Source organism: Aegilops tauschii, chromosome 5 (genome assembly GCF_002575655.3).
Source record: "Aegilops tauschii subsp. strangulata cultivar AL8/78 chromosome 5, Aet v6.0, whole genome shotgun sequence".
NCBI classification, from domain to species: domain Eukaryota; kingdom Viridiplantae; phylum Streptophyta; class Magnoliopsida; order Poales; family Poaceae; genus Aegilops; species Aegilops tauschii.
The window spans coordinates 380,029,440-380,052,530 of NC_053039.3; the positions used below are offsets into that span (position 1 = coordinate 380,029,440).

The window sequence follows — 23,091 nt, forward strand, 5'->3', positions numbered from 1 at the left end:
GTCCTGTGCGTCGTTCGCCCGGGCGCGCCATCCCTGCTGGTTGCTTCACTGCCAGCTGCAACACCTTGTAGTTTCCTTTGATGTTTTCTCTGCTCCCCTGATGCTTTTCACTTGTACCATGTTCTACTTATATCAGTGTATAAACTGGTCCGAACTGAAATTTAATTGAAATAGTGGGTGTATATGTATCCAGTCATATATCTAGTGTATTGTTGAACTCAAATTGATGTAGTTGCTAATTTAATTTCATACTGTAGAAAAATAAGATGAAGAGATTTTTTTTCACCAGTCTAGGGTATATCACTTATAGGTCTCGCAAAAGGCTTTTACCTTGTCGAAATGGTAAGTTTTTATATTTATATAGGTGATAATTGTTTCACTTGATGTTTATGCCTTCTCTTATGAAATTTTGCTTTTCATGTCTTGAAGGTGTTGGCTCTTCTTCCATCGTTGATGAGGTTATGTGAGGCACAGATGAAGCAAACCATTGATTGGTACACTTTTTCATCATGTACTGTTCTTTGTAGTTTTCAACTATGTTTTTATCCATTTTGTTGTATCGTTAAGTTTCGAGTTTAAATTCTAAATTTTTAGTGCAATTGAGCCATATTTTGTATGGGTATCTTTTGAGGTAACTATGTACGTTAAGTTTTTCCTCACCTCAAAAACTATTTTGGGCCCGGGGCTTGCCCCAATCCTGGCTCTGCCACTGCCTATACAAGTTGCTTCCTAGTAAAATGTATTGTAAAGAAATCTCTAATATTTCGATTCACATAGATGTGGTGATTTTGGGCACTGGAAAGTCTTCAACAAGTTACTTTCATAGTTAATATTCACACAAATACGTTGGTAAGAAAATATAGAAAAAATGTATTGTGAACCTATTTTTTCATCGGTACAATTTTGATTGATTATTGTGAAGAGTTTCCTCTTAGTTAGTGCTCTGGTTGGCAAGATCTAAGAAATGACAGGATACAAGAGAGGGAGAGATGGTTGAAAGGGGATCATGATTTGAGGTGGGTACAGGTGGGGATGAGAAGGGGTTAGGTGGAGCATTGTGGATGAAAATAGAGGGTTTATGCAAAATGTCCATGTCCTGGCCACCTTGCTAAATCTGGACGGCTCATTCTTTATTCAATGGTGCAGACGATTGGATCCAATGTATTCATGTGCCCACCTAAAACCCTGATTCTGTACAGGTTGCTCCCATACTGGGATTTTACTAGTGCTAGAGGAGACTGAGTTAGATCTGTCGTCGATTGCATCGGCGTTCTTGACATCTTCTGGTTGGGCATTTTTATTTTCACAGGGGTAATTTGATCCATGGTTAATCCCGAGTCGAAGGGCTTACGCAAATTGCCTCTGCCCAACCCGGGGCTGCACCACATATAAATACAGTTGCACATGAAACTATCAGAGCAAGTGTTTCGAGAGAACCATAAACCATACCAACTTGAGTACTTAATTACACACTGATGCCTCTTGTGGGACCTTAAACTATTGCTGGCAGTAAGGCCAACATCACAAAGCCAATAGAAGCTAGTGTAACTGGGAATGGTATTCTGCCTTTGTCCTTCCTCAGGAACATTGCTTCATAGAATGGGATACTGGTTATCACCACCATCCCACAGAGAATGAGCTGGGGGAAAAGTGCATCCAAGTGTATATTATTCCATCCAACTTTCATGACTTTACTTAGCCCTCCCAGCAGGCAAACAAGGTTGAGTAACGTGATAGTCCCGATGATCACATATTCTGGATCCGACGACCCGAATTCCATAATCTCTTGCTCATACCTCTTGGACTCGTCTTCATCGCTTACCTTCGGTGAAACCACAAAATTCATCTTTGACAGTCCAAGTAACTTCCGGAGATTGTCAAGGACTCCAAAGAGGTACGAGGTTATTCTTTTGACCAACCACATCCTCTGCCCATTCCACCATCCTTTCAGCGTGTCTCCAGATGATAGTGCCTCATATAGGCTGTACATGGTCTTCACACAGAAGACATATACGAAGGGTGCAATCCATGGACTTGTAATCTGAACGACACATGAATATTACATCAGTTTTTAATACAAAACATATATGTAACTAAGGTGAGGCTTTTTCATAGCATGAATCATTACCTCTGGGAAAAGGGGGGTGCCTTTGAGGAGGGCCAGTGAAGGGATGATAACATAATACAGCGTAGCGAGTGAGTTGGGTGCCCATAGTCCATAGATATGGTAGCCCATCTGATGTCGTAGCTTGGTTTTTCCATGCCCAAACAAGAACACGTTGTACTTGGAAAGGAAAATTGATAAGTTACCCTCGCTCCATCGCTTATGTTGCAATATTGTCTGAGCAAGTGTCGTTGGACCTACACCCATAAACGCTGGTTTTTTAGGATTGTTGTAGACCGACTCCCATCCTCTGCAATGTATTGCCAATCCGGTGATTACATCCTCCACCGCGCAACCATATTTTACCCCAATCTCATCTCCCCACTGTGTGCCATGTTCATATGTGCAGGCTGCTAAAGACTTGGCTTTCTCTTCAGTCTCATCTATGCTCTCTTGTAATTTGTCCTTGATCCCTGCATTCCAGTCTTCCTGGTAGTCTTTTGTGAACTTCCTGCCGCAAAGGATCTCCCTTCTGTGGAAACATCCGGTGCCAATATACAGAGGGCCACCCAAACTGTCCATACCACCCATCTCCACCTATTAGATTGAGTGGCCATGTTAGTGCCAATAATATAATATAAATGGAGAACATGAGAATGTAATTCAAGTTACAATTTGGCACTGCTGACCTCATTGATGACATGGAGGGAGTTCCCATATATATCATTCTTGCTCAGATTGTTATAGTTCTGAGGGTACTGCACAAATCCAATCTTGTGACCCATTTCTTCGTCAAGGAAGAAGCACAGTGCATCTCTGACCGCATCGTTGTTGTTGGAGTACATATCACAGTCCACATTCATGATGATAGGGCTGTTGCTTATCACTGATGATACCCTTATCTGCATTTCAGCGGAAAAATTGACACATTCTAATTAAGTCCATTATGACAAAAGCATTACAACCTTTCATGGAATAAAATTGTCATATAATTCCCTCAAAAAAATTGTCATCTAAACACCAATTCCACTCCAGTAAGCTAAATTGGTGTGGTGTCAAGCTACTCTCAGCCTCTCACTGTCTCTTGTTAGGCGGAGGGCAAAAGAAGGGGATCAGTGTATCACCAAGTGCTTTTAAGTATCAGCAAGTGCATACATTGGGTGTATGGTATTAGCTAACTTCTTTGTAGCTTCTGTACATTCAAAACCCAAAATTTATAGAAATCACAGTAGGGAAACCTACTGTCTTCCTAAAAAAATTGGGTGTATGCATATGATTTGTGATAACAGATATACGTTTGAATGCATGTATTGACCATTGTGTTTTGCATGCACCCATGAATATGGTGATCATTTTGGATTTTACTCTATGTCTTTGGTGTCACTAGAAGATGAGTAGACAATATCTACTCAAATTTGTGTGTATATAAGCATAGTCCAATTGCAACTTGGATTTCAATGCTGTGCAGCAGACATTGATTTGTTGCAGGTGCTACTCATATGAATGCATACTACAACCAGCACACCTCAGGAACTTGAGCCATGTGACAGGAGGTATGTAGTCCTTGTGCTCTGTGTAGCTTTATAGACATACCGCAAGTGACTGATGGGGCATCAATCAACTTTCCTATTGATTCTGGCACACATCTCGTTGCAACACATTCAGTGACAATAAGCCAAGGGACTATTTTCCTATTGAGGATTTCAGACTGTACCAACATATTTTAAGCATACATTCACTTCATTTGTTTCGCAAAAGGCTGAAGAATCGAGGTTCTTGCATTTTATCAACTTTCATTCTCTCAAATGCTTGGGAAATTTCTATTGTGGACTAGTGATACAATGAGGTGAAACTGAATGAAGAAAGCAGAGAACAACATTTTGGTTACTCTTGTCCAATAATGCAGTTTATCAAGAACTTCGGAATTATGAATTAGAATATGGTGCAGGTGCAGCTAGTATTTCGCCAAGAACCAGTATTAGAAAATGAGTTTACTAATGAAAACTATGAATCTTACAGTAAACTGTCTACTTAGCGTGACGGGGCAAGGTTAGTAAGTTTACCAAAGCATTCATTGCCCCAGCTTTGAAGTTGTGGTGGTGCTGAGGCCTCTTCTCACGCGCCATGTAAACAAGTGTTGGTAACACATTTCCGTCATTATCAACTGCATTTTGGTCCTTGCCATCTATCAGAATCTAACAAAAGAAACAAGTTTATAACTTCAAACTCCTGAATACCATGTAAGTTACTCCAAAATCATGGAAACCTTTACTCCATTCTGGAGGCATGACAGCTACCTGAACAATTGGCTGGTGATTCTTTGAGGTGATTTCCTGGTTCCATTCATGAAATCCTTTATGCTTTGCTTTGATTTCTTCAGGAATTTTGCCCGACATGACAGCCGTGTCTATTCGCTCAGTCATTTCGTCAAACATGTCCTGCCCAGAAGATGAAATAGTATCAGTTGCCATGCCAAATGTTGAGCACTATATATAATAATCTTGTCATCACCAGTGTGTCAACCCATTCCCTGTTCAATAGCCATTTGATGCATGTGTTTTAAAAAAAGAGAGATATTCTTAATATCTACTCACCTTGATCAATGACCATTCTTTTGGGGTGCACAATTCTTGATGCCCATCTGACTGTGAGAAGTAAGCGGCCGGTGACCTTGGCTCAATGTTATATCTCTTGCAGAATGGCAGCCAGTGCTTTGCAAACAAGGAGGCCTCCCACATGCCATAGAAAGTGAGAATCGAGCCTCCGTCGTCGGAAAGGTACACGCTTAATTTCTCGGGCGGGTAATTGTACGCCATGAGCGACAGGATGGTGGAGACGACGAGGCTTGGCGGCTCCGAATAGGGGTCTGCAGTGCACACAAAGATGTCCACAGAAGGTAGCCTTTCTCCGTGCCTTGTTCAAATGACAAATTAACCGTGTTAGTGCTGAGCATGACAAATATATGTTTGAATGATGAAGTATATGAAGTTATGAACACAGGTTCTCGGTTAACTGGTTTTTAAATTCAGTTTTGCTACCCAGGAGATGCAAATTGCTCTCTGGTTTGCCATGATGGGAGTGGGACGGTGTACCCTATCAGCTGATGAGTCCCGGAGGTTGGACCAAACCAGCCAACCGTACTGAAATTTAAATTCTGCAGCGTGTTCAGCGCTGATTTCGACCTGGTGGGTGGTATGCGTCATTCAGTCGTAAATGCATTTGCTCTAATGTACTAGGACTTTTTGTATACATCATGCTTAATAGACATCACCGTCAGCTTCCATCATTTTCACAAGATTAATGTACTGTCAAAAGCAGTCTTTGCCTCTCTAACAAAGACACGTATAAATCTGAAACTTGGAAATAACCAAAGTTTTTTTTTCTTTTGCGGGAAAATAACCAAAGCTTTTGGCATGTTCGTAAGTTTTTTTGTCGTGTATTGATCAAATAAGAAGACAAATCTGTGATTTCGGAATACTGCGTATGCTACAGCGTGTCATCTTGTGGCATTAGTCATTAGCTACTCCCTCTGTCCCAAAATATAAGAACGTTTTTCATACTACACTACACTAGTATGAAAAATGTTCTTATATTTTGGGACGGAGGGAGTATATTTTACCGCCTTTGCTAATTCTGGTGTAACTGAACTCTTTTTTGGCGATCCCAGTCTTTTTTTGGGGGGCGATTCCTAGTCAGCGCACATACAAATCTGTAAAGTGCAAGCCTTCATGTATTATGCAAAACTGCAGATCATGGGCGCGGTCCCATTCGAATTGTGACAAATTGCGTGTCTTCCTTTCGATTTTTTGTTTTTCTCGGGGCATATCTTGTTTCAGCCCAGCCCACTAGTGAGAGATTAAAAATGATTAATCACCACTAGATGGAAAACCTAAAGGGCTACCAAAAAGTGCCTTAGAAATTTAAAAATGTTATAGTCGTTGCAGTGTTTTGAGGCACTGCTTTCCGGAAGTCCTAACCAACTGCTCTTGTATTTCCTGTATATCTTGTCGTAAGGAAGGTTGCTGAAAACTGATACTCCCTTCGTCCCAAAATAAGTAAGTGTCAAAGGGAGTACTCCACTATAGGAGTATCTTATTGAGAAAGACAAAATCATCTACTGTATCTTGTTGTGCATGGAACTGATGAGATGTCACTCACCACCTCGCTGGCACAGACCATGCATTAACTAAGATTGGTTGGTGCTGATGCGGCCGTCCACGCGCCCGCTGTGGTGCATGCGGCCCGCAAAACAAATCGGGACGCCGCGGTAGGTAACGCTAACGTAGACGCAAGCACGCACGGTGTACTCCTAGCCAGCCAGGGGTTGGCGCTGGAGGAGGCAACAGCAGCACTCGTGTAGCTACTGGTGGGCAGTGCAACCATGCCACGACAGCACACGTTTGCTCTGCCTTCGTTGCCACTGAGGTGCTGACCAGGTACGTAGGTCCCCGCGCGCTGGACGCCATTAATCACTGCCGTTCTGGCTGACCGCTGCCTTGCCGGCCGGTATATCAAGCCATGGGCCGGGCCTCTTCCTTAAAATGCCAATATGCCAAGCCCAAGCCCGTCCAGGGCCTGCCGGTGGGCTCAAAACTCAGGCCCAAGCCCGGCCCATGGCCAAGCCCATCGGGCCTAGGCCCTGGATTTTAGGGCCGGGCCTGGATGGGCCGACAGGGCCGGCCCTGAGATGGCCAGGACTACCGGCCGGCAACGGTAAGCAAAGCTGTCCTGCCCGGCGGCCCGTTAGCCGGCCGGCACACGCACGGACAAGTGCATGTGGGAGGGACGTGGCGGTTTCTTCTTCTTCTTCAGATAAAGGCAGGCAAGATGAGCAGCACTCTCTCTGGTAGTACTACACAAGTCCTACGTACGGCGACGACGACGTGTCACCTCAGCTACGTACGTACGGATTAGTAGGCAACCAAGTAGTGGTAGGAGTAAGCAAGGGAAACACGCACGCACGCACGTACGCCTGCGCGCATCTGCATGATATACTATCTCTTGTTTCAAAGAAGAAAAGAAGAAGAAGAAAACTGCGTGGCATGTGACTCGATCATGCCATGCGGCCGCGCGCGCGCCGTTGGTGAGTCGGCCGGTCGTCGTAACACGGACGGATCATGCACGGACGGGACGTGGCGCGTACCTGGCGGCGAGCCTGTCGATGAAGGGGCGGCGGCGGACGGGGCTCCAGCGCACGGACTGCGTGACCACCCAGTAGGCGGCGTACCAGAGCTCCGCCGCCAGCATGCCCAGCCACGCCGCCCTCCCCTCGCCGGCGGCCGGGACGCGCGTCGCCCGGTAGTACAGCAGCAGGAGGATCCCGGCGGCCACCGTGACGGCGTGGAGCCTGTACGCCGCCCGGCCCCCGTGCGTCTCCGTCTCGAACAGCCTCCTGCTCCTCTCCATCTATGCTAGCTAGCTCACTCTCTCCTGTCGATCGATAGAGCTGTCTCGAACGCTTGTGTGTGTATGGTGGCTGGAGGCGCTCGCGTACGCCACGCACATATATGGTGGCTGGGAAGGCCGGAGCCCGGAGGCCTTGCGATCAGCAGTGACGCTAGCGGCTAGCCGGGCCGGTCCAGCTCTCTCTCTCGATCAGATGGCGTCTAATTGGCCACGCACCCGCGCGTGGCCATAGGACACACAGTTGGCTCTGGCGGCTCTGTGCTGTGCACCCATCTAAAACGTGCGCCTGCGCCTGCGTACGTGCACATGGCGCCGGTCTCCTCGCGCAGTGCACGGCTCTGAGCCCACGGCTCTGTCCCTGTGCGGCTGAATCCTTTGGATCGACCAGCATACGTGCGGACGTAGGCCTCCTCTGGTGCTCGCCTTGGTTACGTGCCAGGACTCCTCCAGAGGCAGGCATGCAGTGTCTCATGCGCATGCATGGATGCGCTTCAACCGATCATCACCAGCTCGCTGAATCCACGGAGAAGACCCGTCGGTCGGTTCCCTGACGTACTACTACGCACGAGAGCGGGAAGAAGCATTGATGAGTGATCAAGGAGTCGTCCTCGGGGACCCGGCCGGTCCATTCCTGGAGATACGGACTGTTGGTGGGTTCCTGCACAAATTTGCATTACTGTACTTAGAACGTGGGTAAGGCTGGCCATAGTGGGGTAACAACAGTACTATCATGTACATGGGGCTCGCAAACATGCTTAGGCTGGCCATAGTGGGGTAACATAAGTAGTATTATGCACTTGGGACTTGCAAACATGCTTATGTGGCAGGCAATTAAAGAAAAGAGAGATGGTTATAGTAACATAGATAGATACCGTAACATAATAAATGTGATGCTACTATGTGTCATGCATGGCAATAAATGAGACCACTTATGATACTAATGTATACTACTATGCACTATACAGGTAGTAACATAGACTAGTAACATATACATGACAGATAATTAAAGAAGAGAGAAAGAGTCATAGTAACATAGATAGATACCGTGACATAATAAATGTTATGCTACTATGTGTCATGCATGGCAATAAATAAGACCGTCTATGATACTATTTTATGATACTATGCACTACGGATGTATCATACACTAGTATTATATGCATGATAATAGTATATGTTACTCCTTACTATGACCAGACTAACAGTGCGTGTCAGGTTCCGATCTGACTTGTATGTATGTCGGCAGTTAGCAGCCGGGGGCCTTGGATCTACTTACCATCTAATGGTAGGCAGCATTTTTATGAAATTATGTAACTGACAGGTAGATATCGATCGGCTATCTGGCTTCTCTTCCCCGGCTAAACCGGCGACGCAACCGAGGGAATGTGTGCGTGCGGCACGCAGCTGCACCAGCCTACCGCCGACGAAGAAGCACACGTCCTGTTCGTCCATCCGTGTCCGGCCGCGAGCGCTCGATGCGCCGTGTAGCGACGGACGAGCGTACCAGCCGCCTATTTCTGCTTCACTGACGTGCGTACGTGTGTGCCGCTGTACGTGGCCGGGCGGGCGCGGGCGACGATATCTGTCTGCTGCCATCCAGAACGTGCGGCTTCGTACGTGCCGTGCATGTGCCGCTGGTCTCCTTGCGCGTTGCACGATTTGTTGCATGTCTGATCCCCACGCCCTGTGCTTTGGGTCGACCAGCACGCACGCAATCCAGGTGGGTAGTTTTGTGTCCTAATTAACGAAAGTCCCACGGAACGAGACGAGACTGGACGGAAGAAATTTCTCACTTACAACCTATACGCATGTTATTATTATTATTTTTAGAATTTTTTCATTCATATCACGAATCCGTACAAAAAAGTTGACCCTTACAAGCACACTGAAACGCAAACACAAAGAATCATGAACACTTAGAGTACCCTAAGACAATCATAACACAATAAGATCTCCGAAGCCCTGTGTCATCATCCCTGAATGTTGAGAGAAGACCCCTGCAGCAGAAGGATCTGCAACCAGTCGCAAGCAGGTCATCATCTTCGACCACGGTACAATTGCCGCCACGCTGCTTCCTCCTTTCTTGACACCAGCGCTGAGAGGGCATGGACATCAATCCAACACACCTGCAACAGTCGTCGCCATCTTTGGCTTTGAGTACCGCGAAAAGTGTCCCTTCCGGAAGGAAGAGAACTCGAGTCATCCGACCGGTCCAGCACCGCGGTCGGGCCATCCGCCCGGACAAAGCAGGATCTCCCACCAGCATCAGCGCAGAGGAAGGAGAAGAACAGCAGCAGCAAATCATACCAACAAGGAAGAAGAAGGGTCTTCGTCTCCCTGCATCCATCGTCCATCTGAGGACCCAAACGGCCAGTGCCGATGGACCTCCAGCCACCAAAGCCCGCGACCTCGACGAGACCCGGGGATCCCCAACTCCGCTGGCTCCTAGACGAAGGCAAAAGCCTCGCCTGACCGCGAACGGAGCCCGGAGAAACTTATTCCGACGCGACACCACCGCAACGGCCTCGGCAGCGTCTCCCTCAACCCTAACCCTACCACACACCCACCTAGCGAACAGACCCAAGATTCCTCCTTCCTCCCACCGCCGGAGCGGCCGACGGAGAGAGAGGGAACCGGCGGCGTCACCGGTGACGCGCAAGGGAACCCTCGTCGCCTCCCTGATCGCCTATGCGATCCTACTTTTCCGCTGTGTTGGTTCGATTGGCTGGGGCCAAGTCAACCTATACGCATGTTATTCATGTACCAATAGATAGATAGATGCCCACGCAAAATTCGTGCATCGGACACGATCGAGAACGTCCATCCGTCCGTCTCTCACCTACGTACGTGTCAGGAGCAGGACTCCTCCGGCGCTCTGAGGACGTGCGTCCGGTGTGAGGATGGATACTACAGACCGGATATATGCAGCATGCAGTGTAAAAAAAGGCTAACCCAAAGGCTAATCCTCGTTGGCTTTTCTTTAACTCCATGAGCACCGCGACTCAAATTCGGATGGGCTGGCAGCAACTACACAGGAGTACATGAGAGAAGTAGCTAACTGCCAAGCGCTTAGCTCCTGCTTCAAGGCCGGAAGCGTCGCTTAGCGTAACGATCGCCGTATGTCTCTCTCGGCTGCCCCCCTCTCTCTCTCCACGGGAGGAAACCCGTCAGGCACTTGGGACCCGGCCGGGCCGGTCGGAGTCAAGACGACGGACAGTGCACCGACGGATAGCGTCTACTTACACTTAATAACTGCGGACTAGCGATCATAGATGGATTATGGTGGTGTTTGATTCTCTGCTCCTAGAACTTTTTCTAATTCTTAGGACTTTTTGAAAAAGACTCTTAAGGAGGTGCTTCTAAAGACTTTTAGTAAAAAGTTCCAAAAAAGTCTCACCCTGTTTAGTTTGCTAGGAATTTCTTCTAGTCCCAACACAAAAAAATTCCTGGAACCAAACACCCGCTATATTTCTGGACCAGATCGCATCCGCCACTGCTATACACTAATAATCCCGTATACTTTCTGTCACTACCTCAGAAAATGCGGGGCACAGTGTCAGGGTTCCAACTTTTGCTATTACTACTATTTAGGAATATATGCATCATTATACTAATGCATGTTGTATGTGGGGTTTGATGTACTCCCTTCGTCCGGGTGCATAGGGCATCCAACAAAAAATTAGTGTTTCACATATATAAGTCACCGTGCTTAGAAGAAGCTCCTCGTTCCCCCGATCATTTGTTTTTATTTTATTTTACATACTGCTATTTTCATTGGCTGACACATTAAATAGGATTTGCATAATGGTATTACGGAATTAATGACATGGAAAATCAACATATTGATTCCAAAAAAAAGACAGGTTGGCTCTTCCCAGTTTTTCAAACGGGCCAAATAGGAGTAATTATTGCCATTTTTTGGTTTCATATTCTCCATCCGATCTTCGTCGTCGTCGTCATCGTGGTCCCTCCAGCGACGGTACAACGCCGGAGGGCCGCGGCAGCCTTATCCGTGGCTGCTTGCCGCTCGCAGAGGAGCCGCTCCGCCTCCTGCTGCACCGTGCGGAGTGCCACTGCGGCCACCATCGACTTGGCCTTCGGAGCCCCAGCGGCAGCCTTGCCGCGACCGGCGTTGGCGGAGCAGTCGCTAAGCGGCGACGCCTGGCGGTCGTCTCCGCGGTGGTCACGGAGTGGTCAAGCACCCACGCGGCAGCGAGGTCTGGGTCGTTGCGGACTCAATCCGGCACCACGCCGCTCTTGGCGAATGCAGAGCGACGACTGGCATTGCGCCGTCCGCTCCTGCTGCCGAGCCACGTGCTCCGCCTCAGATACGACGGCCCTCGAGCCCGAGGGATCGCCGAGGTAGTGGAGGTGGCGGGCACGCGCTTTCTTGATCGCGGTTGGCAACTCCTCGAGGCAGTGGCAGCACAGCGGTGACAAAGGCGCGTCGATGCGGCCCTATCGGCTGCGTTGCGGGGGCGCATGCTCCTCATTCACGCAGTGTCCTATCTGGACGCCGCGGTGGTGCGGGGGCGAGGCCGGCTCCTCCTTCACCGGCAGGAGCATGGATGTCGGCTCGGGTTTGACGTGGTGGCGCGGCGGGGACCGCGGCTCCTCCTTCATGCGCACTGGCAATGGCAGTGACGGCCCCATATAACGGAGCGGCCACTCGTCATTATCTCGATCTGACGGGCGAAATCTTTGTCCGTCAGAGCGGCCTCCTTGAGGAGTTGGGGCGGCTGCGGCGGCGGCGCCTGGTCCTCCTCGTCACTGCAGCAGATGACGATCCCCTCGTTGACGGAGGAACCGGCCGTCGTCGACGTTGACGGGCCCGGAGAGCGTCTGCAGCAGCGCCAAGAACCGTCGGAGGTGGAGCTTCCACCTACTCCGCCTGCCGGTGCGGAGCACCACGACTACGGCATCGCCGGAGTTTGGGCCGGAGAGGGAGGGGGGCTCGGGCACGGAGACAGGGGAGGGGAGGGGGGCGGTGCTCGGGGAGGGGGTGGTGCATCTCCGGCGCACGGTTTAAATAGCCGTGGCGAGGCCCGCGTGAAGGGCCGTTCAGCCGCTTCAGTGCGGTGCAGCGGCCGAAGTTGGTTCCTCGGGAACCTGCATCCGCATTGAGGCCCTGTTTGGTTCATCAGTCCTAGGACTTTTTTTAGTCCCAACTAAAAAGTTGCTAGTCCCTAAAAAGTCTCTACCTGTTTGGTTCCTGGGGCTAAACATGGATTAAAAGACCATGTTACAACTAAAAGTCCCAAAAAGACTCTCCCTGAGGGTCTTCTTTCATAAGTCTCGAATGCCCACTTTAAGTCCCTATAAGTCCCTTCTATTTGGTTTAGATTGGACTAAAAGAGACTTTTTTAAGTCCCTACACCAATAAGTCCCTGTAAACAAACACCCCCTGAAGCAGCGGCTGCCGAGAGGTCGTGTCGGTTTGCGTCGCCCTCCATCCCTCCCTGGTCACATCGCAACATCCATGCCGGCCTCCGCATGCTCTCGGCCGGCATGAATGCGGCGTGGTAAGCGGCGCGTGTATCGGAAGAAAAGCGCGGGAGGGGCAGGTGACTGGTTTTTGGCGGGCCAGGATGGTCTGAAGTGTGCGTAGGATCGATCCGGACTCCTGCAAACCTACCCACGTCTGTCTCCGGTTTGCAGGGGTAAATCGTGTCCGGACTGCGCCGGAGCAATACAGATCGGCGTTGGATGATTTTCATGGTCGAACAGCGCGGTCCGGACGCAGCGGGAGATTTGGGGGCCGCCTTGGAGATGTCGTTGGACTAAAAAAGATAAAAAAAAATATAAAGCGTGCTCCTGCGTACGCGCACGTGGTGCCGGTCTCCTTGGGCAGTGCACGACTATGATTCCACGGCCCTGTCCCTGGGTCTCTCGCCTGCGTTACGTGCCAGGACTCCTCCGGTGCTCGATCTGACGTCCGGTGTGATGTGAGGAGGATGGATGGATAAGCCTCGACCGCTATCGTCCTTGAACAGTGCAGCACAGGCATGCAGACGCAGTGTCACGCCGCACATACATGATACGTACGTACATGCATTACCGATCAATAATCGGCAGCCTCACTGAGTCCACGGAGAAAAACCGTCGGTCGGTCCCCTGACGTACTACGTAAACATGAGAGCGGCCGGGGAGGGCATTGATGATCGAGTGATCAACTAGTCGCCCTCGGGGACCCCGCCGGTCCATTTCCTGGAGATACGGGTGCATGCATGATTGGTGGGTTCCTGGACAAAATTGCATTACACAATGTGGGTAAATAGTACGTGACCGTGTCAGGATTCCGACTTCGATCTAGTCTAGGCAGAGACATTTACTATATGAAATTATTTGTCGATCGCCGACTCTAGCCAGCTAGCAGGTGGAGCAGTGATCGTATTTTGTATAATACAATGTAAGACGATTTTTGACACTGTACTAGTATGGAGTACTAGTAATTGTTGCTGGTAGGGTATATGATCACGCGAGCAAAATAAATTGCTTCTCGTCGTTGTGGCGCCGTGCCCCTCTACGTCGAGCACACAGCCCAGAGAGATCGAGTGCATACGCAACGAGCACAAGGATAGGATAGACACAAATTATGTAACTGATGGGTAGACATCGATCGGCTGTCTGGCCTCTCTTCTCGGGCTAAGTTGGCGACGCAACCGAGGGAGATGAAGACCACCCAATCGGGGCTCCGGGCAAATACGCATGGATGTCTCACTAAACTAACCGGAGTACGTACGTAGCGAAGAACGTGTGTGGCACGCAGTTGCTACAGCCTACAGCCAACGAAGAAGCAAGCGTACTGGGTACGTCCTCTGCCCGTCCATCCGTGTCCGGCCGTGGTGTAGCGACGGACGAGCGTGCTTCCGTGACGTACATGTGCCGCCGTACGTGGCCGGGTGGGTGCGGGCGACGATTCAGTAATCCAGCCCTTGAAGCTGAGAATGTGTTCAATCTCCCGGTTCATTTCTTGTTGGATGGTGGATGCTCATCATCGTCATCATCTCGACTTCTTCGTACGAGTCCGACGAATCGAAGAACTTCTTTTGAATCAATTCATCCAGCTCTCTCGGTCCTCCTCATCGATGAAGCGTCTGAATTCATCGTTTTGCCTACAAAACAATCACAAAAAGCTAGTCGGACAACGTGTCGAACAGATGAAGGGCAAGTGCAGTCCGAGAGTAGTCGGAGCGTGCTGCGGCGGCGTCCGGGCCGGCGAGAATGGAGGGGAGGAGTGTTGTGACAGTGCTGGCAACACTGGGGGCTCAATACAGCGGCGGGGCAAGGGTGGTGCCGGAGCTAAGGTCGGGTCGGCTGTGGTTTGTACTTCCAGTGAATTTTGATAATAGGCCTTAACATTCTTCGAAGAAAAAAAGCAAACATGCAGGCATGCACTACCAACCAAATAAAAGAGGCGCATTTAAATACCAAAGAAAAAAGAGCATGGGTGCCTACCGCATACATGCATGGCCAAACGAGGGAGCTTGAGCCTAGCCAGAGGAAAAGCAAGCATGCACGACCAACCAAGGGAAAGCGAGGCGCACTTCAAAATTCCAAAGATAAAGGAGCTTGATGCGCATGAATTAAGTACCAAAATCCAGTGAAAACCCAAACACAAATTAATCCTTTAGAAGTCCAAAGTCATTATTCGGATTCTCCAAGAGAAAAAGCAAGCGCGTTAATGGAGCAACTCATATACATCTTTTTACATCTCGGTGTGCCCACGGCTGCATTTTCATAGATTTCTCTTTTAGTGTATGAGGGCTAGAGTGAATAAATTTGGAAAGAGCGGAATGAGAATCTTAAAGAGTACTTTCAGAGTCCAAGGTCATTATTAGGATTTTGTAAGAAAAAAACAAGCACGATAATGGAGCAGTTTTTGCTCATATGCATTTTTTACACCTCGGTGTGTGCCCGCGTATCACCAGGACCATCACATCATATACAAGGTTCGAAGAGGAAAAATGAAAATTAAAGCTTCCTTTAAGAAAACGAAAATAAGTTAATCTTCGTTGATCATAGGACCTTTCACCCGAGGTCAGTGCGAAAAAAGGAGGCGTTGCCAAAAGGCATGGGTGCAAGTACAACGTCTTGACCTCTATGATCAATGATCTGTACGACGACCCGTATGTAGGCATGGGCACCCCGTCGATCTAAATAGATGGCATGGACATGTGAAGGGTCTTGAGCTTGCTTATTACGTTAGATGTGTATGTTATTCTTTATCTCCCATTGCAACCCACACTTTTAGTGTGGGTTATTTTTTATCTCCCCTTGTAATCCGTTGACATGTGTGTTATTCGTACTGAAAATAAAGTTCGCAACAGCTTAGCTTTTCAAAAAAAAAAAACTTAGCTAAGTTTGCTAGAAAAGTGAGACTAGGTCTCAGTCGACTAAGAATTAACCAAGTCCCAGTCAAGTGCATAACATATAAGAAAGAGAAAAGAAAAAGCTGAAGCTACGGATTGTGATGTAAGATCTCACGAATATAACATCGACTGAGACTTAAGCAAGTCTCAGTCGACTGAGATGTAGCAAGGTTGTTGCTTAAACAGAGGGGAGAACTATGACTTGGGTTGGTTGTAGCCCAGCAGATTCATTAGACCTAGTTCTGGCTGATTGTAGAGATTTTATGAGTTGAAGTAATGCTACAATGATTTCACCCGCAACATAAAATCAGTGTCCTGGTCTCCTGCTCCATTTGTTGGAGTCGACGTCGTGGCGTCGTGCAAGTCCACACAGATCGTCACTGAATTCCTGGGCCAGATTAGTACAGTACGGCACAAAAAATAATGCCGGCTAGTACTCTACTACTCCCTGTAGAGTAGTATACTGTACTACTCTACAGTATAGTACACTGTACTACACTACATTGTCAGGGTCAGGCCTCAGGGTCCGGGGTTTTGCATCGTGGGCCGGGCACTTGGCTGAGCATGCAGTATCAAATTGTTTGTTTGGTGCCTTGACAATCACCCGAGATTAGCCAACAGGTAGTCGTCGTCAGATAGTTATTGTATGATAATGATAATCAATCGAGGGACGCTCGCTGCTTCAGGGACACGGATGTCTACACTGTGCCTGCAAAATCTCGTGGCGCTATAAGAAAGGTGGTAGCAAGTGTCAAGATCTCCTGTTTGCTGCTTAATTGGACGATCGATCAAAGAAATGATAATAATCCAGCGTGCCCGCACAATAGCCAAATCAGACCCTTATACTACCTATGTCTCTGGTTTATAGGTCCCTTTCATATTTTGAGCCAAATTTTGACCATAAAATTACTAACAAAATAGTAACGCATGCCATCAAAAACTTATATCGTTGGATTGTCTTTGAACATACTCTAGTTTTCAATGATATTGTTTTTGATAACATGCATTAACATCTTGTTAGTTAAATTTAAAATCAAAATTTGACATAAAATATAAAAAGAACCAATAAACCAGAATGGAGGTACTAGTACCTACTGTACCCCATATCAGCCTCCTCATCTCCTGCTCGGTAAGTTCCAGCGTCCACGTCCAGCGAGTAAATGCAAACAGGCGATGGATGGATTGACGGACCAAGCGACGATGCACGTATGCACATATGGTAGGGACGGATTCTGCTACACGTAACTGTTCCCGCACATATATATGATAGCGTGTGCATGCACATATGATAGGAAAAATACTACTCTGCACCGGCCCACGAACACCTCTTTTACATACGTCCATGTCTCGTAGTAGCGCCAGCGGTAAGATAAATACGTGCCTTGTCGATCGACAGCTAGCTAGGATTCTTGGTCGAGCCAGACAGATCGCAAGGAGCCCAGTGGTGTGGCGATAGAATGTGCACGGCAACCAATCCATCCGTGTCGGCCAGCGAGTAGTCGATCGGTGCCATATACTGCTCACTCGGTCCGAAATTACCTATGACAACACAGAATATATGTAGACGTGTTTTTAGTTCTAGATACATTAATTTCTATCCATTTCTGCGACAAATAATTCAGAACGGAAAGAGTAGTTGTATATGCTATTCTACACGAGCTTAGCTCCGTCCGTCTCCAGGATGCATGTGTATCAGCCACCTCTTTCCACGTAGAGGAGAGAAAAACGGCTCTCCCTCCCCCTGGCGTGGCGTATGCGCCGCCGTGCATGGCCGGACGCGGTCGCGGGCAAATAATTGAGCGGACGATCCAGTACGTAGCCGCCGTGGACCCACCCGGCGCGGCCGGAGTCAAGCGATCTCTGCATCGCATCGACAGCGAGGCTCGGGGAAAGAAACCGGCACTACTAGACAACCGCGGCCGGAGTTACGTGAATTTGTCAAGCGCGGCAGACTAGCGACTTGTTTATTTACATATGCTATCAGCACTTAGCCGCCGGGGTACCTTGGATCTGCCATTCTAGGCGTTGAGTGCAGTGTAAGAAAATGTTCGTCGCTTTGACGATCTAGACAGACCCAGACGTTCCATACCAATTGGTTGTCGTTGGCATGATAACAATGCTGTGCATGTGGCTTGCTTAATGTGGTGGAAAGGAACGGGGTAGAAACCTCGCATTTTCGCTCACTTGCTGCCACAATCAATCAATCAATCGATCGATCCACTCTGCTTGCAGTCCAGACAGCGAGATGCGCCGCACTGTAAACCGGTAAAATCTCGTGCCTGGAATTTTCTTTCCCGTGCGCGCACAAGACAAAAGAGCCCAATCCGTCCATTTTTGTTGCAGAGTCGTGCTTGCCCACGTCGAGCGAGCGGGTAAATAAACCCAAACACATCTAGTCTAGCCTAGACAGCGAAAGGTAGTGGTAGTAATCTCGAGAGAAAGCGAGGCTTATTATTGTTGGCTTGTCCGCGCAGCGATACGATGAGGAGGACAAATGGGAAATGTAACGGGCCATGGACGGATGTGGCGGCCACTCTGTCTGGCTTCTTCGGACTGGCGACGCAACTGACCACCAGTCGGGAACAACATGGCACATGTGGCGAGCTATCTCAAAGTAATGCTTACCCAGGTTTAGCCGACTGGGATCACCCTTTGGGATCTCCAATCGGCTAAACCTGGACAAGGCGCCGGATCGTCGCGTGAATATGGCCGGGTTGGCGTGCGAGATTCAGTCACAGATCGATGGCAGCCCGAACACTGCTGAAACAGAACAGCTGGCTGCGCAAAGTGGCTGTATTGGCTATTTACATGCGGTTAAAATTCATGCTGAATTTGGTTCTGCCAAAGTTTCTTCTATTGCAATGGATTATGGATGTAATGTACCGCTCCCCAGTCCCCATCACACCGTAAGAAAATGCATGAGAGCAGATCCCATCAGCCGTCAGGTAGGCATGTGGCACACTGTAAATTACAAATGATTTAGTCAGTACTCCCATTGGAGTACTGTACTACTCAAAGCTGGGCATCAATCAAATTGCAGTGGCAGGACCTCCCAGCGGAAGCATGCATGCCTAATTGAACTTACAAAGGATGAAAGGGGTGCTCGACGCAACCAATGCCTCCACGTCGGCTATGAATAGTGCACAGCGAGCGCGAGCCGGCAGCCGGGCAGCAGCGAAGCTAGAGTGAGCGGGCAGCAGGGAAGCGAAAGAAAAAGGAGAAGTGAGCGGGCAGCCAGAGAAAAAGAGAAGCGACCGGGCATCTCCCCTTTGACCCTTGTCCCCTCTTGCCGTTGCCGGCTCCTCTCCTCTCCCCGCGCCTCGTCCGCCTCCTCTCCTCCCTCTCTCTCGTCTCCTCACCCGCACCGCCAGCCCCTTCTCTCTGCTTGCCCCAGCCGTCTCTCTCCTCCCGCGCGCCGTCAGCCCCGGATCTGGAGGAAGAGGAGAGATGCGGGATTTGGAGGAAGAGGAGAGATGTGGGATCTGGAGGAGGAAGAGGAGATCCGGGCGTCCCGGCGGTGGCTCGACCGATGCAAGGTGACCTCCTCATCTCCGACGCGGCCTCTAACCACAGTGCGCTCCCCCCATCCTCCCATGCGGGGTCTATTCCTTTGCCAGGCTGCCCCAGCTCTTTCGATTTGACCCATTTTCTGCTGCCCCCTCAATTCTCGACGACGACGCGCTACTCATCCCCGCCGGCTCCGATCTCGTTATCAAGCGCGTGCCCATCAAGTTCGTGGACGGCCGCGGGGACGCATCGGCTCCTTGTCAGGACAAGTGGGTAGCTAGAAACTGATGTTGCTGTGTTCTAATTGGGTGGGTTTCAGTGTTTAATAGTAGTACCGTGTTTCTTTGTGTGGCAGAGCTGAGGAGCAGCATGGCTGTGGGCGCAGTGACCGAGGCGATGGCATTGCGTCATTTCTGCCTCCATTTCATAATTTTGATGATCTAGATAAGGCTGTTTGTCCTGGTTTGGAGGCAAATGGTAAAAGTCAGACCTGTTTTCATCACTGGTAAACTTTTGTGATCTTCTCTATTTATTTATTTATTTAGATTCAATTACCAGAGGTTCACATGAACAAAGATGTGATGCACATGTAACTGATTGGCTTGGGCTATTCTACGAATGTAGCGAACTGCAATAGGATAACAGTGGGCATGTGTCCGCGTGGTCGTTGTTTGTTGAAGCGCATATCGAGATCGAGATTTGACTGCCTCTGTTAATTTTTACCCATAATAAACACCTTCTAAGGACAGTTTAAGTAGTTTATGATGTGGCACCTATCCATGTATAGATATATAGCTGCGAAACGCTGAGACAATGATGTACCACAGTAGTATTAAGTTTATAGTATGATGTTCATATTCCTTCTTTGACTTTTAGTATGATGCTAACACCTCAGATTTGTGATTGCTTATCTTCTTTTTTTGTTCCTTGGACAAATCTTGCAAATTTTGAATAGAAAGCATGTTTCTTGCGCAATTTTCTCTCCAGACACAAACAGGTGTCACTCTAGGAAAAATATCGTAACCATCATTCTCCCCCAGTCATGGTTCGGAAAAAAACCTTATCGAACATATAAATCCCGCTATGTTACCCGCATAGCGAGTGCCATCGCGGTTTGAAAGTCATCCGGCCCGCACGTTGTATATCACCGTCGATTGTTAGTGTACCTTCCATAGCTGTGGTGGGTTTGGGTGGCCAAGAGATTTTGCACCACGAACTGTAGCAACAGCCTTTTTGCCAGTTAATGCTACGGTTCTTGCTGACGGTGTATCTCCCTTGAGCAACAATCTCCCATCGTTTTTGCTGGTGATTTTTTTGCCAGTTAAGTACTTTCCTGAAGGAGCTCCCAGATGCTTTAGGCTTTGATGTCTGCTTTAGTCTGATATTTCCATTTGATCTTCCAAAAGGAGCAACCATCACAGTACCGAAATTAAGTTCCACTTGATGGTTCTTAATTGTATTTCTCAGTTTGTTTGGACTTGCACTGCAGGTGGTTGCGAATCTCAGGCTTTGCATGTCCGTCTATGACATCCTTGCCGTCGAAGGCAGATTCATCTTTCCAGGATAGGGCTGCTCGACGTATAAAGTAATTTGTGCCATCATCTCTGCCATCCATTTATCTTTGCTAAGGAATGTGAGATGCTACTACTTACTAATTTTGTATGTTGTTTAGTATTCCACTGGTTGCATGGTGGATGTTTTTTGCTGTTAGTTTCTTTGTATGCTAGCGAAGCTCGAGTTCAATAGTTCTTGTCATTACGTATTTGTTATTCACCCCCGTACTGAATTTCTTTAAAATACATCGGTTCCAGTCTTGACTATGGGCTGTTTTGCCATGCTTACATCAGAGCTCAAAAGTAGATGTCATTAGCAAGTAGGTGATACCTGTCTGTCCGATTTAGCATTTTGGAATTGCTCACAACATTTCTTTCGGCATGTCAATGAAAATGGCACCTTCCCGTTCTGATGTTTATTATGTTTCTTGAAGCCCTCACCATCTTTATATTCATTACATATTCTCAATATAGCTTATTTCTTAATAATACCTAAAGTGAATACCAGGAGCTCATCCTTACCTCTCCAGTCTATTCTTATTTGAGTATTAAGAGCACCTACATTGCTTTGGTTCTGTATGACTGATCAAATTTACACACACCTCAATCATAGTAAAATCTGGAAGGAGACGTAAAAGAATCAAAGAAAAGTAGAGATGCACAATAATTTTACTTTTCAGGGATTGTTCTTGGGTTCAGCTTTCGCTGGCATGTTGTTATTACAGAGTTACCCTATCTCTTTGAATGGTCGTATGTACTCCAAATTCTTATAGATTATGCAACTAGCTAATGGTTGGAACTTTAATACTCCGCTTTATTTATACGTAGCACAACCTCGTGTTAGTTGCCATTTTATTGCTATAGATATGGTCTTGTTCTGATTGTATATGTGATGATTATATCCATGTGTATGTATGTGGTCTTCAAAGTTGTTGAAAGATTTAAAGCGTAAGCAAGCTCGTCAAATTCCTTCGGTGCGTCATATATTCTTATGTCTCCTTCCTATGCTTTAGAGGTTTATAGTAAGAAGATATGAGATTCAGTCTTTCCTTTTCAGTATATCTGGAAGTATATGGGAGAGATTACTAGGTCACACATATAGTTTGGTTATTAAGTTTCTAAATAAGTTCAGCCCCGGAGCACATATTTTGCATCCATTGCTTATTTAACCATTGAGATCTATTCTCTCTGGTTCATACAGTATGTTTACATTTGACTTGGAATTGGCTGTACTTTTGTTCTGCTTTTGTTACAAGGTATATCATCAATTTCCTGTCTGGATGTACTTTTATTAGTTTGCTTCTAACTGCATCTTAATATGTACTCGGTAGGCTCTACAGGATTTGATGATGGATGTGTGAATGTGAGCAATCAGGATATAGATTTCTTCCAACAACAAGACATGCATTCAGGAATATGTTGCGTCTTAGCTTTGCAGCTTCACATTGTAGGATTAATATTTGGCACCTGACATGAGATTGAGAAATACCATGCTTTAATTAATTATTAGTACATACCTTGTGCAGGGCACATAAAATATATCTGATATCGCATTTTTATGAATATTTTTATCTTTTCTATCCTAATTCAGTAGCATCATTTCTTGATGTTATTTCTCTATACGATTGTTGCTTCCACTGTAGTTTTTCTCATCTGAAATGAATTTGAATTAGGTCACTTTAGTACCAAAGTAAAAAAATTATTTGTTCTTGAGAAGAGCCAAAATCCTAGGTGATCGTTAGATATTATTGATAATTATCAATTAATAATTATGTGCTTGACTGTTTGTTGATGACCAGTAAATTTGTCACAGTGTGCTTTTGGAATTTCCATGTGTTCAATAAAATTGGCAATGGGATCGGGAGTTGGTGGCAAAGAATTATATGGTTTGATGGCACTAGGGGCAGGAGTGCTGTTTTGACTAAGAAGATGCCTAAATAAGCTGTGAGGCTGCCTAAACAAAACTGTATTTCTGTTAACCGATCTAAGCCATTCTACTATATGTAAACCAATTTAAGTCACTCTACTATCTGTAATACAATCCACATTGCATTATCTTTCTATCTACATCTCCTACCTACTCACTACTAACATTGCTTCTAACTACTCCCTCCCTTCGGAATTACTTGTCTCGGAAATGAATGTATCT

The 23,091-nt window shown here is 47.4% G+C and overlaps 1 protein-coding gene and 1 long non-coding RNA gene across 2 annotated transcripts; one reads left to right on the forward strand and one right to left on the reverse strand.

Annotated features, from left to right (window-relative positions):
- Positions 1–1,294: 1,294 nt before the first annotated feature.
- On the reverse strand, positions 1,295–7,754 carry LOC109786300 (cellulose synthase-like protein E6). Its single transcript, XM_020344879.4, has 7 exons — positions 7,248–7,754; positions 4,699–5,017; positions 4,402–4,542; positions 4,168–4,299; positions 2,794–3,006; positions 2,129–2,701; positions 1,295–2,041 (listed from the first exon to the last, which is right to left on the reverse strand). The coding sequence occupies exons 1-7, from the start codon at positions 7,508–7,510 to the stop codon at positions 1,493–1,495; spliced, it is 2,190 nt and encodes a 729-aa protein (XP_020200468.1). The 5' UTR covers positions 7,511–7,754; the 3' UTR covers positions 1,295–1,492.
- Positions 7,755–19,124: 11,370 nt separating this feature from the next.
- On the forward strand, positions 19,125–22,528 carry LOC109786302 (uncharacterized). Its single transcript, XR_012184914.1, has 4 exons — positions 19,125–19,658; positions 19,745–19,894; positions 20,879–20,974; positions 22,274–22,528. It is a non-coding gene; the product is annotated as an uncharacterized lncRNA (long non-coding RNA).
- The last annotated feature ends 563 nt before the right edge of the window (positions 22,529–23,091 follow it).

Bases quoted from the DNA above. Each gene is read 5' to 3' on its own strand.
- LOC109786300 (XM_020344879.4), bottom strand. From the start codon at position 7,510: ATGGAGAGGAGCAGGAGGCTGTTCGAGACGGAGACGCACGGGGGCCGG. The intron at 3,007-4,167 runs GTAAACTTACTA...GCTGAAATGCAG, and splicing joins CTGGGGCAATGAATGCTTTG to ATAAGGGTATCATCAGTGAT. The intron at 2,702-2,793 runs GTCAGCAGTGCC...TCAATCTAATAG, and splicing joins CCCTCCATGTCATCAATGAG to GTGGAGATGGGTGGTATGGA.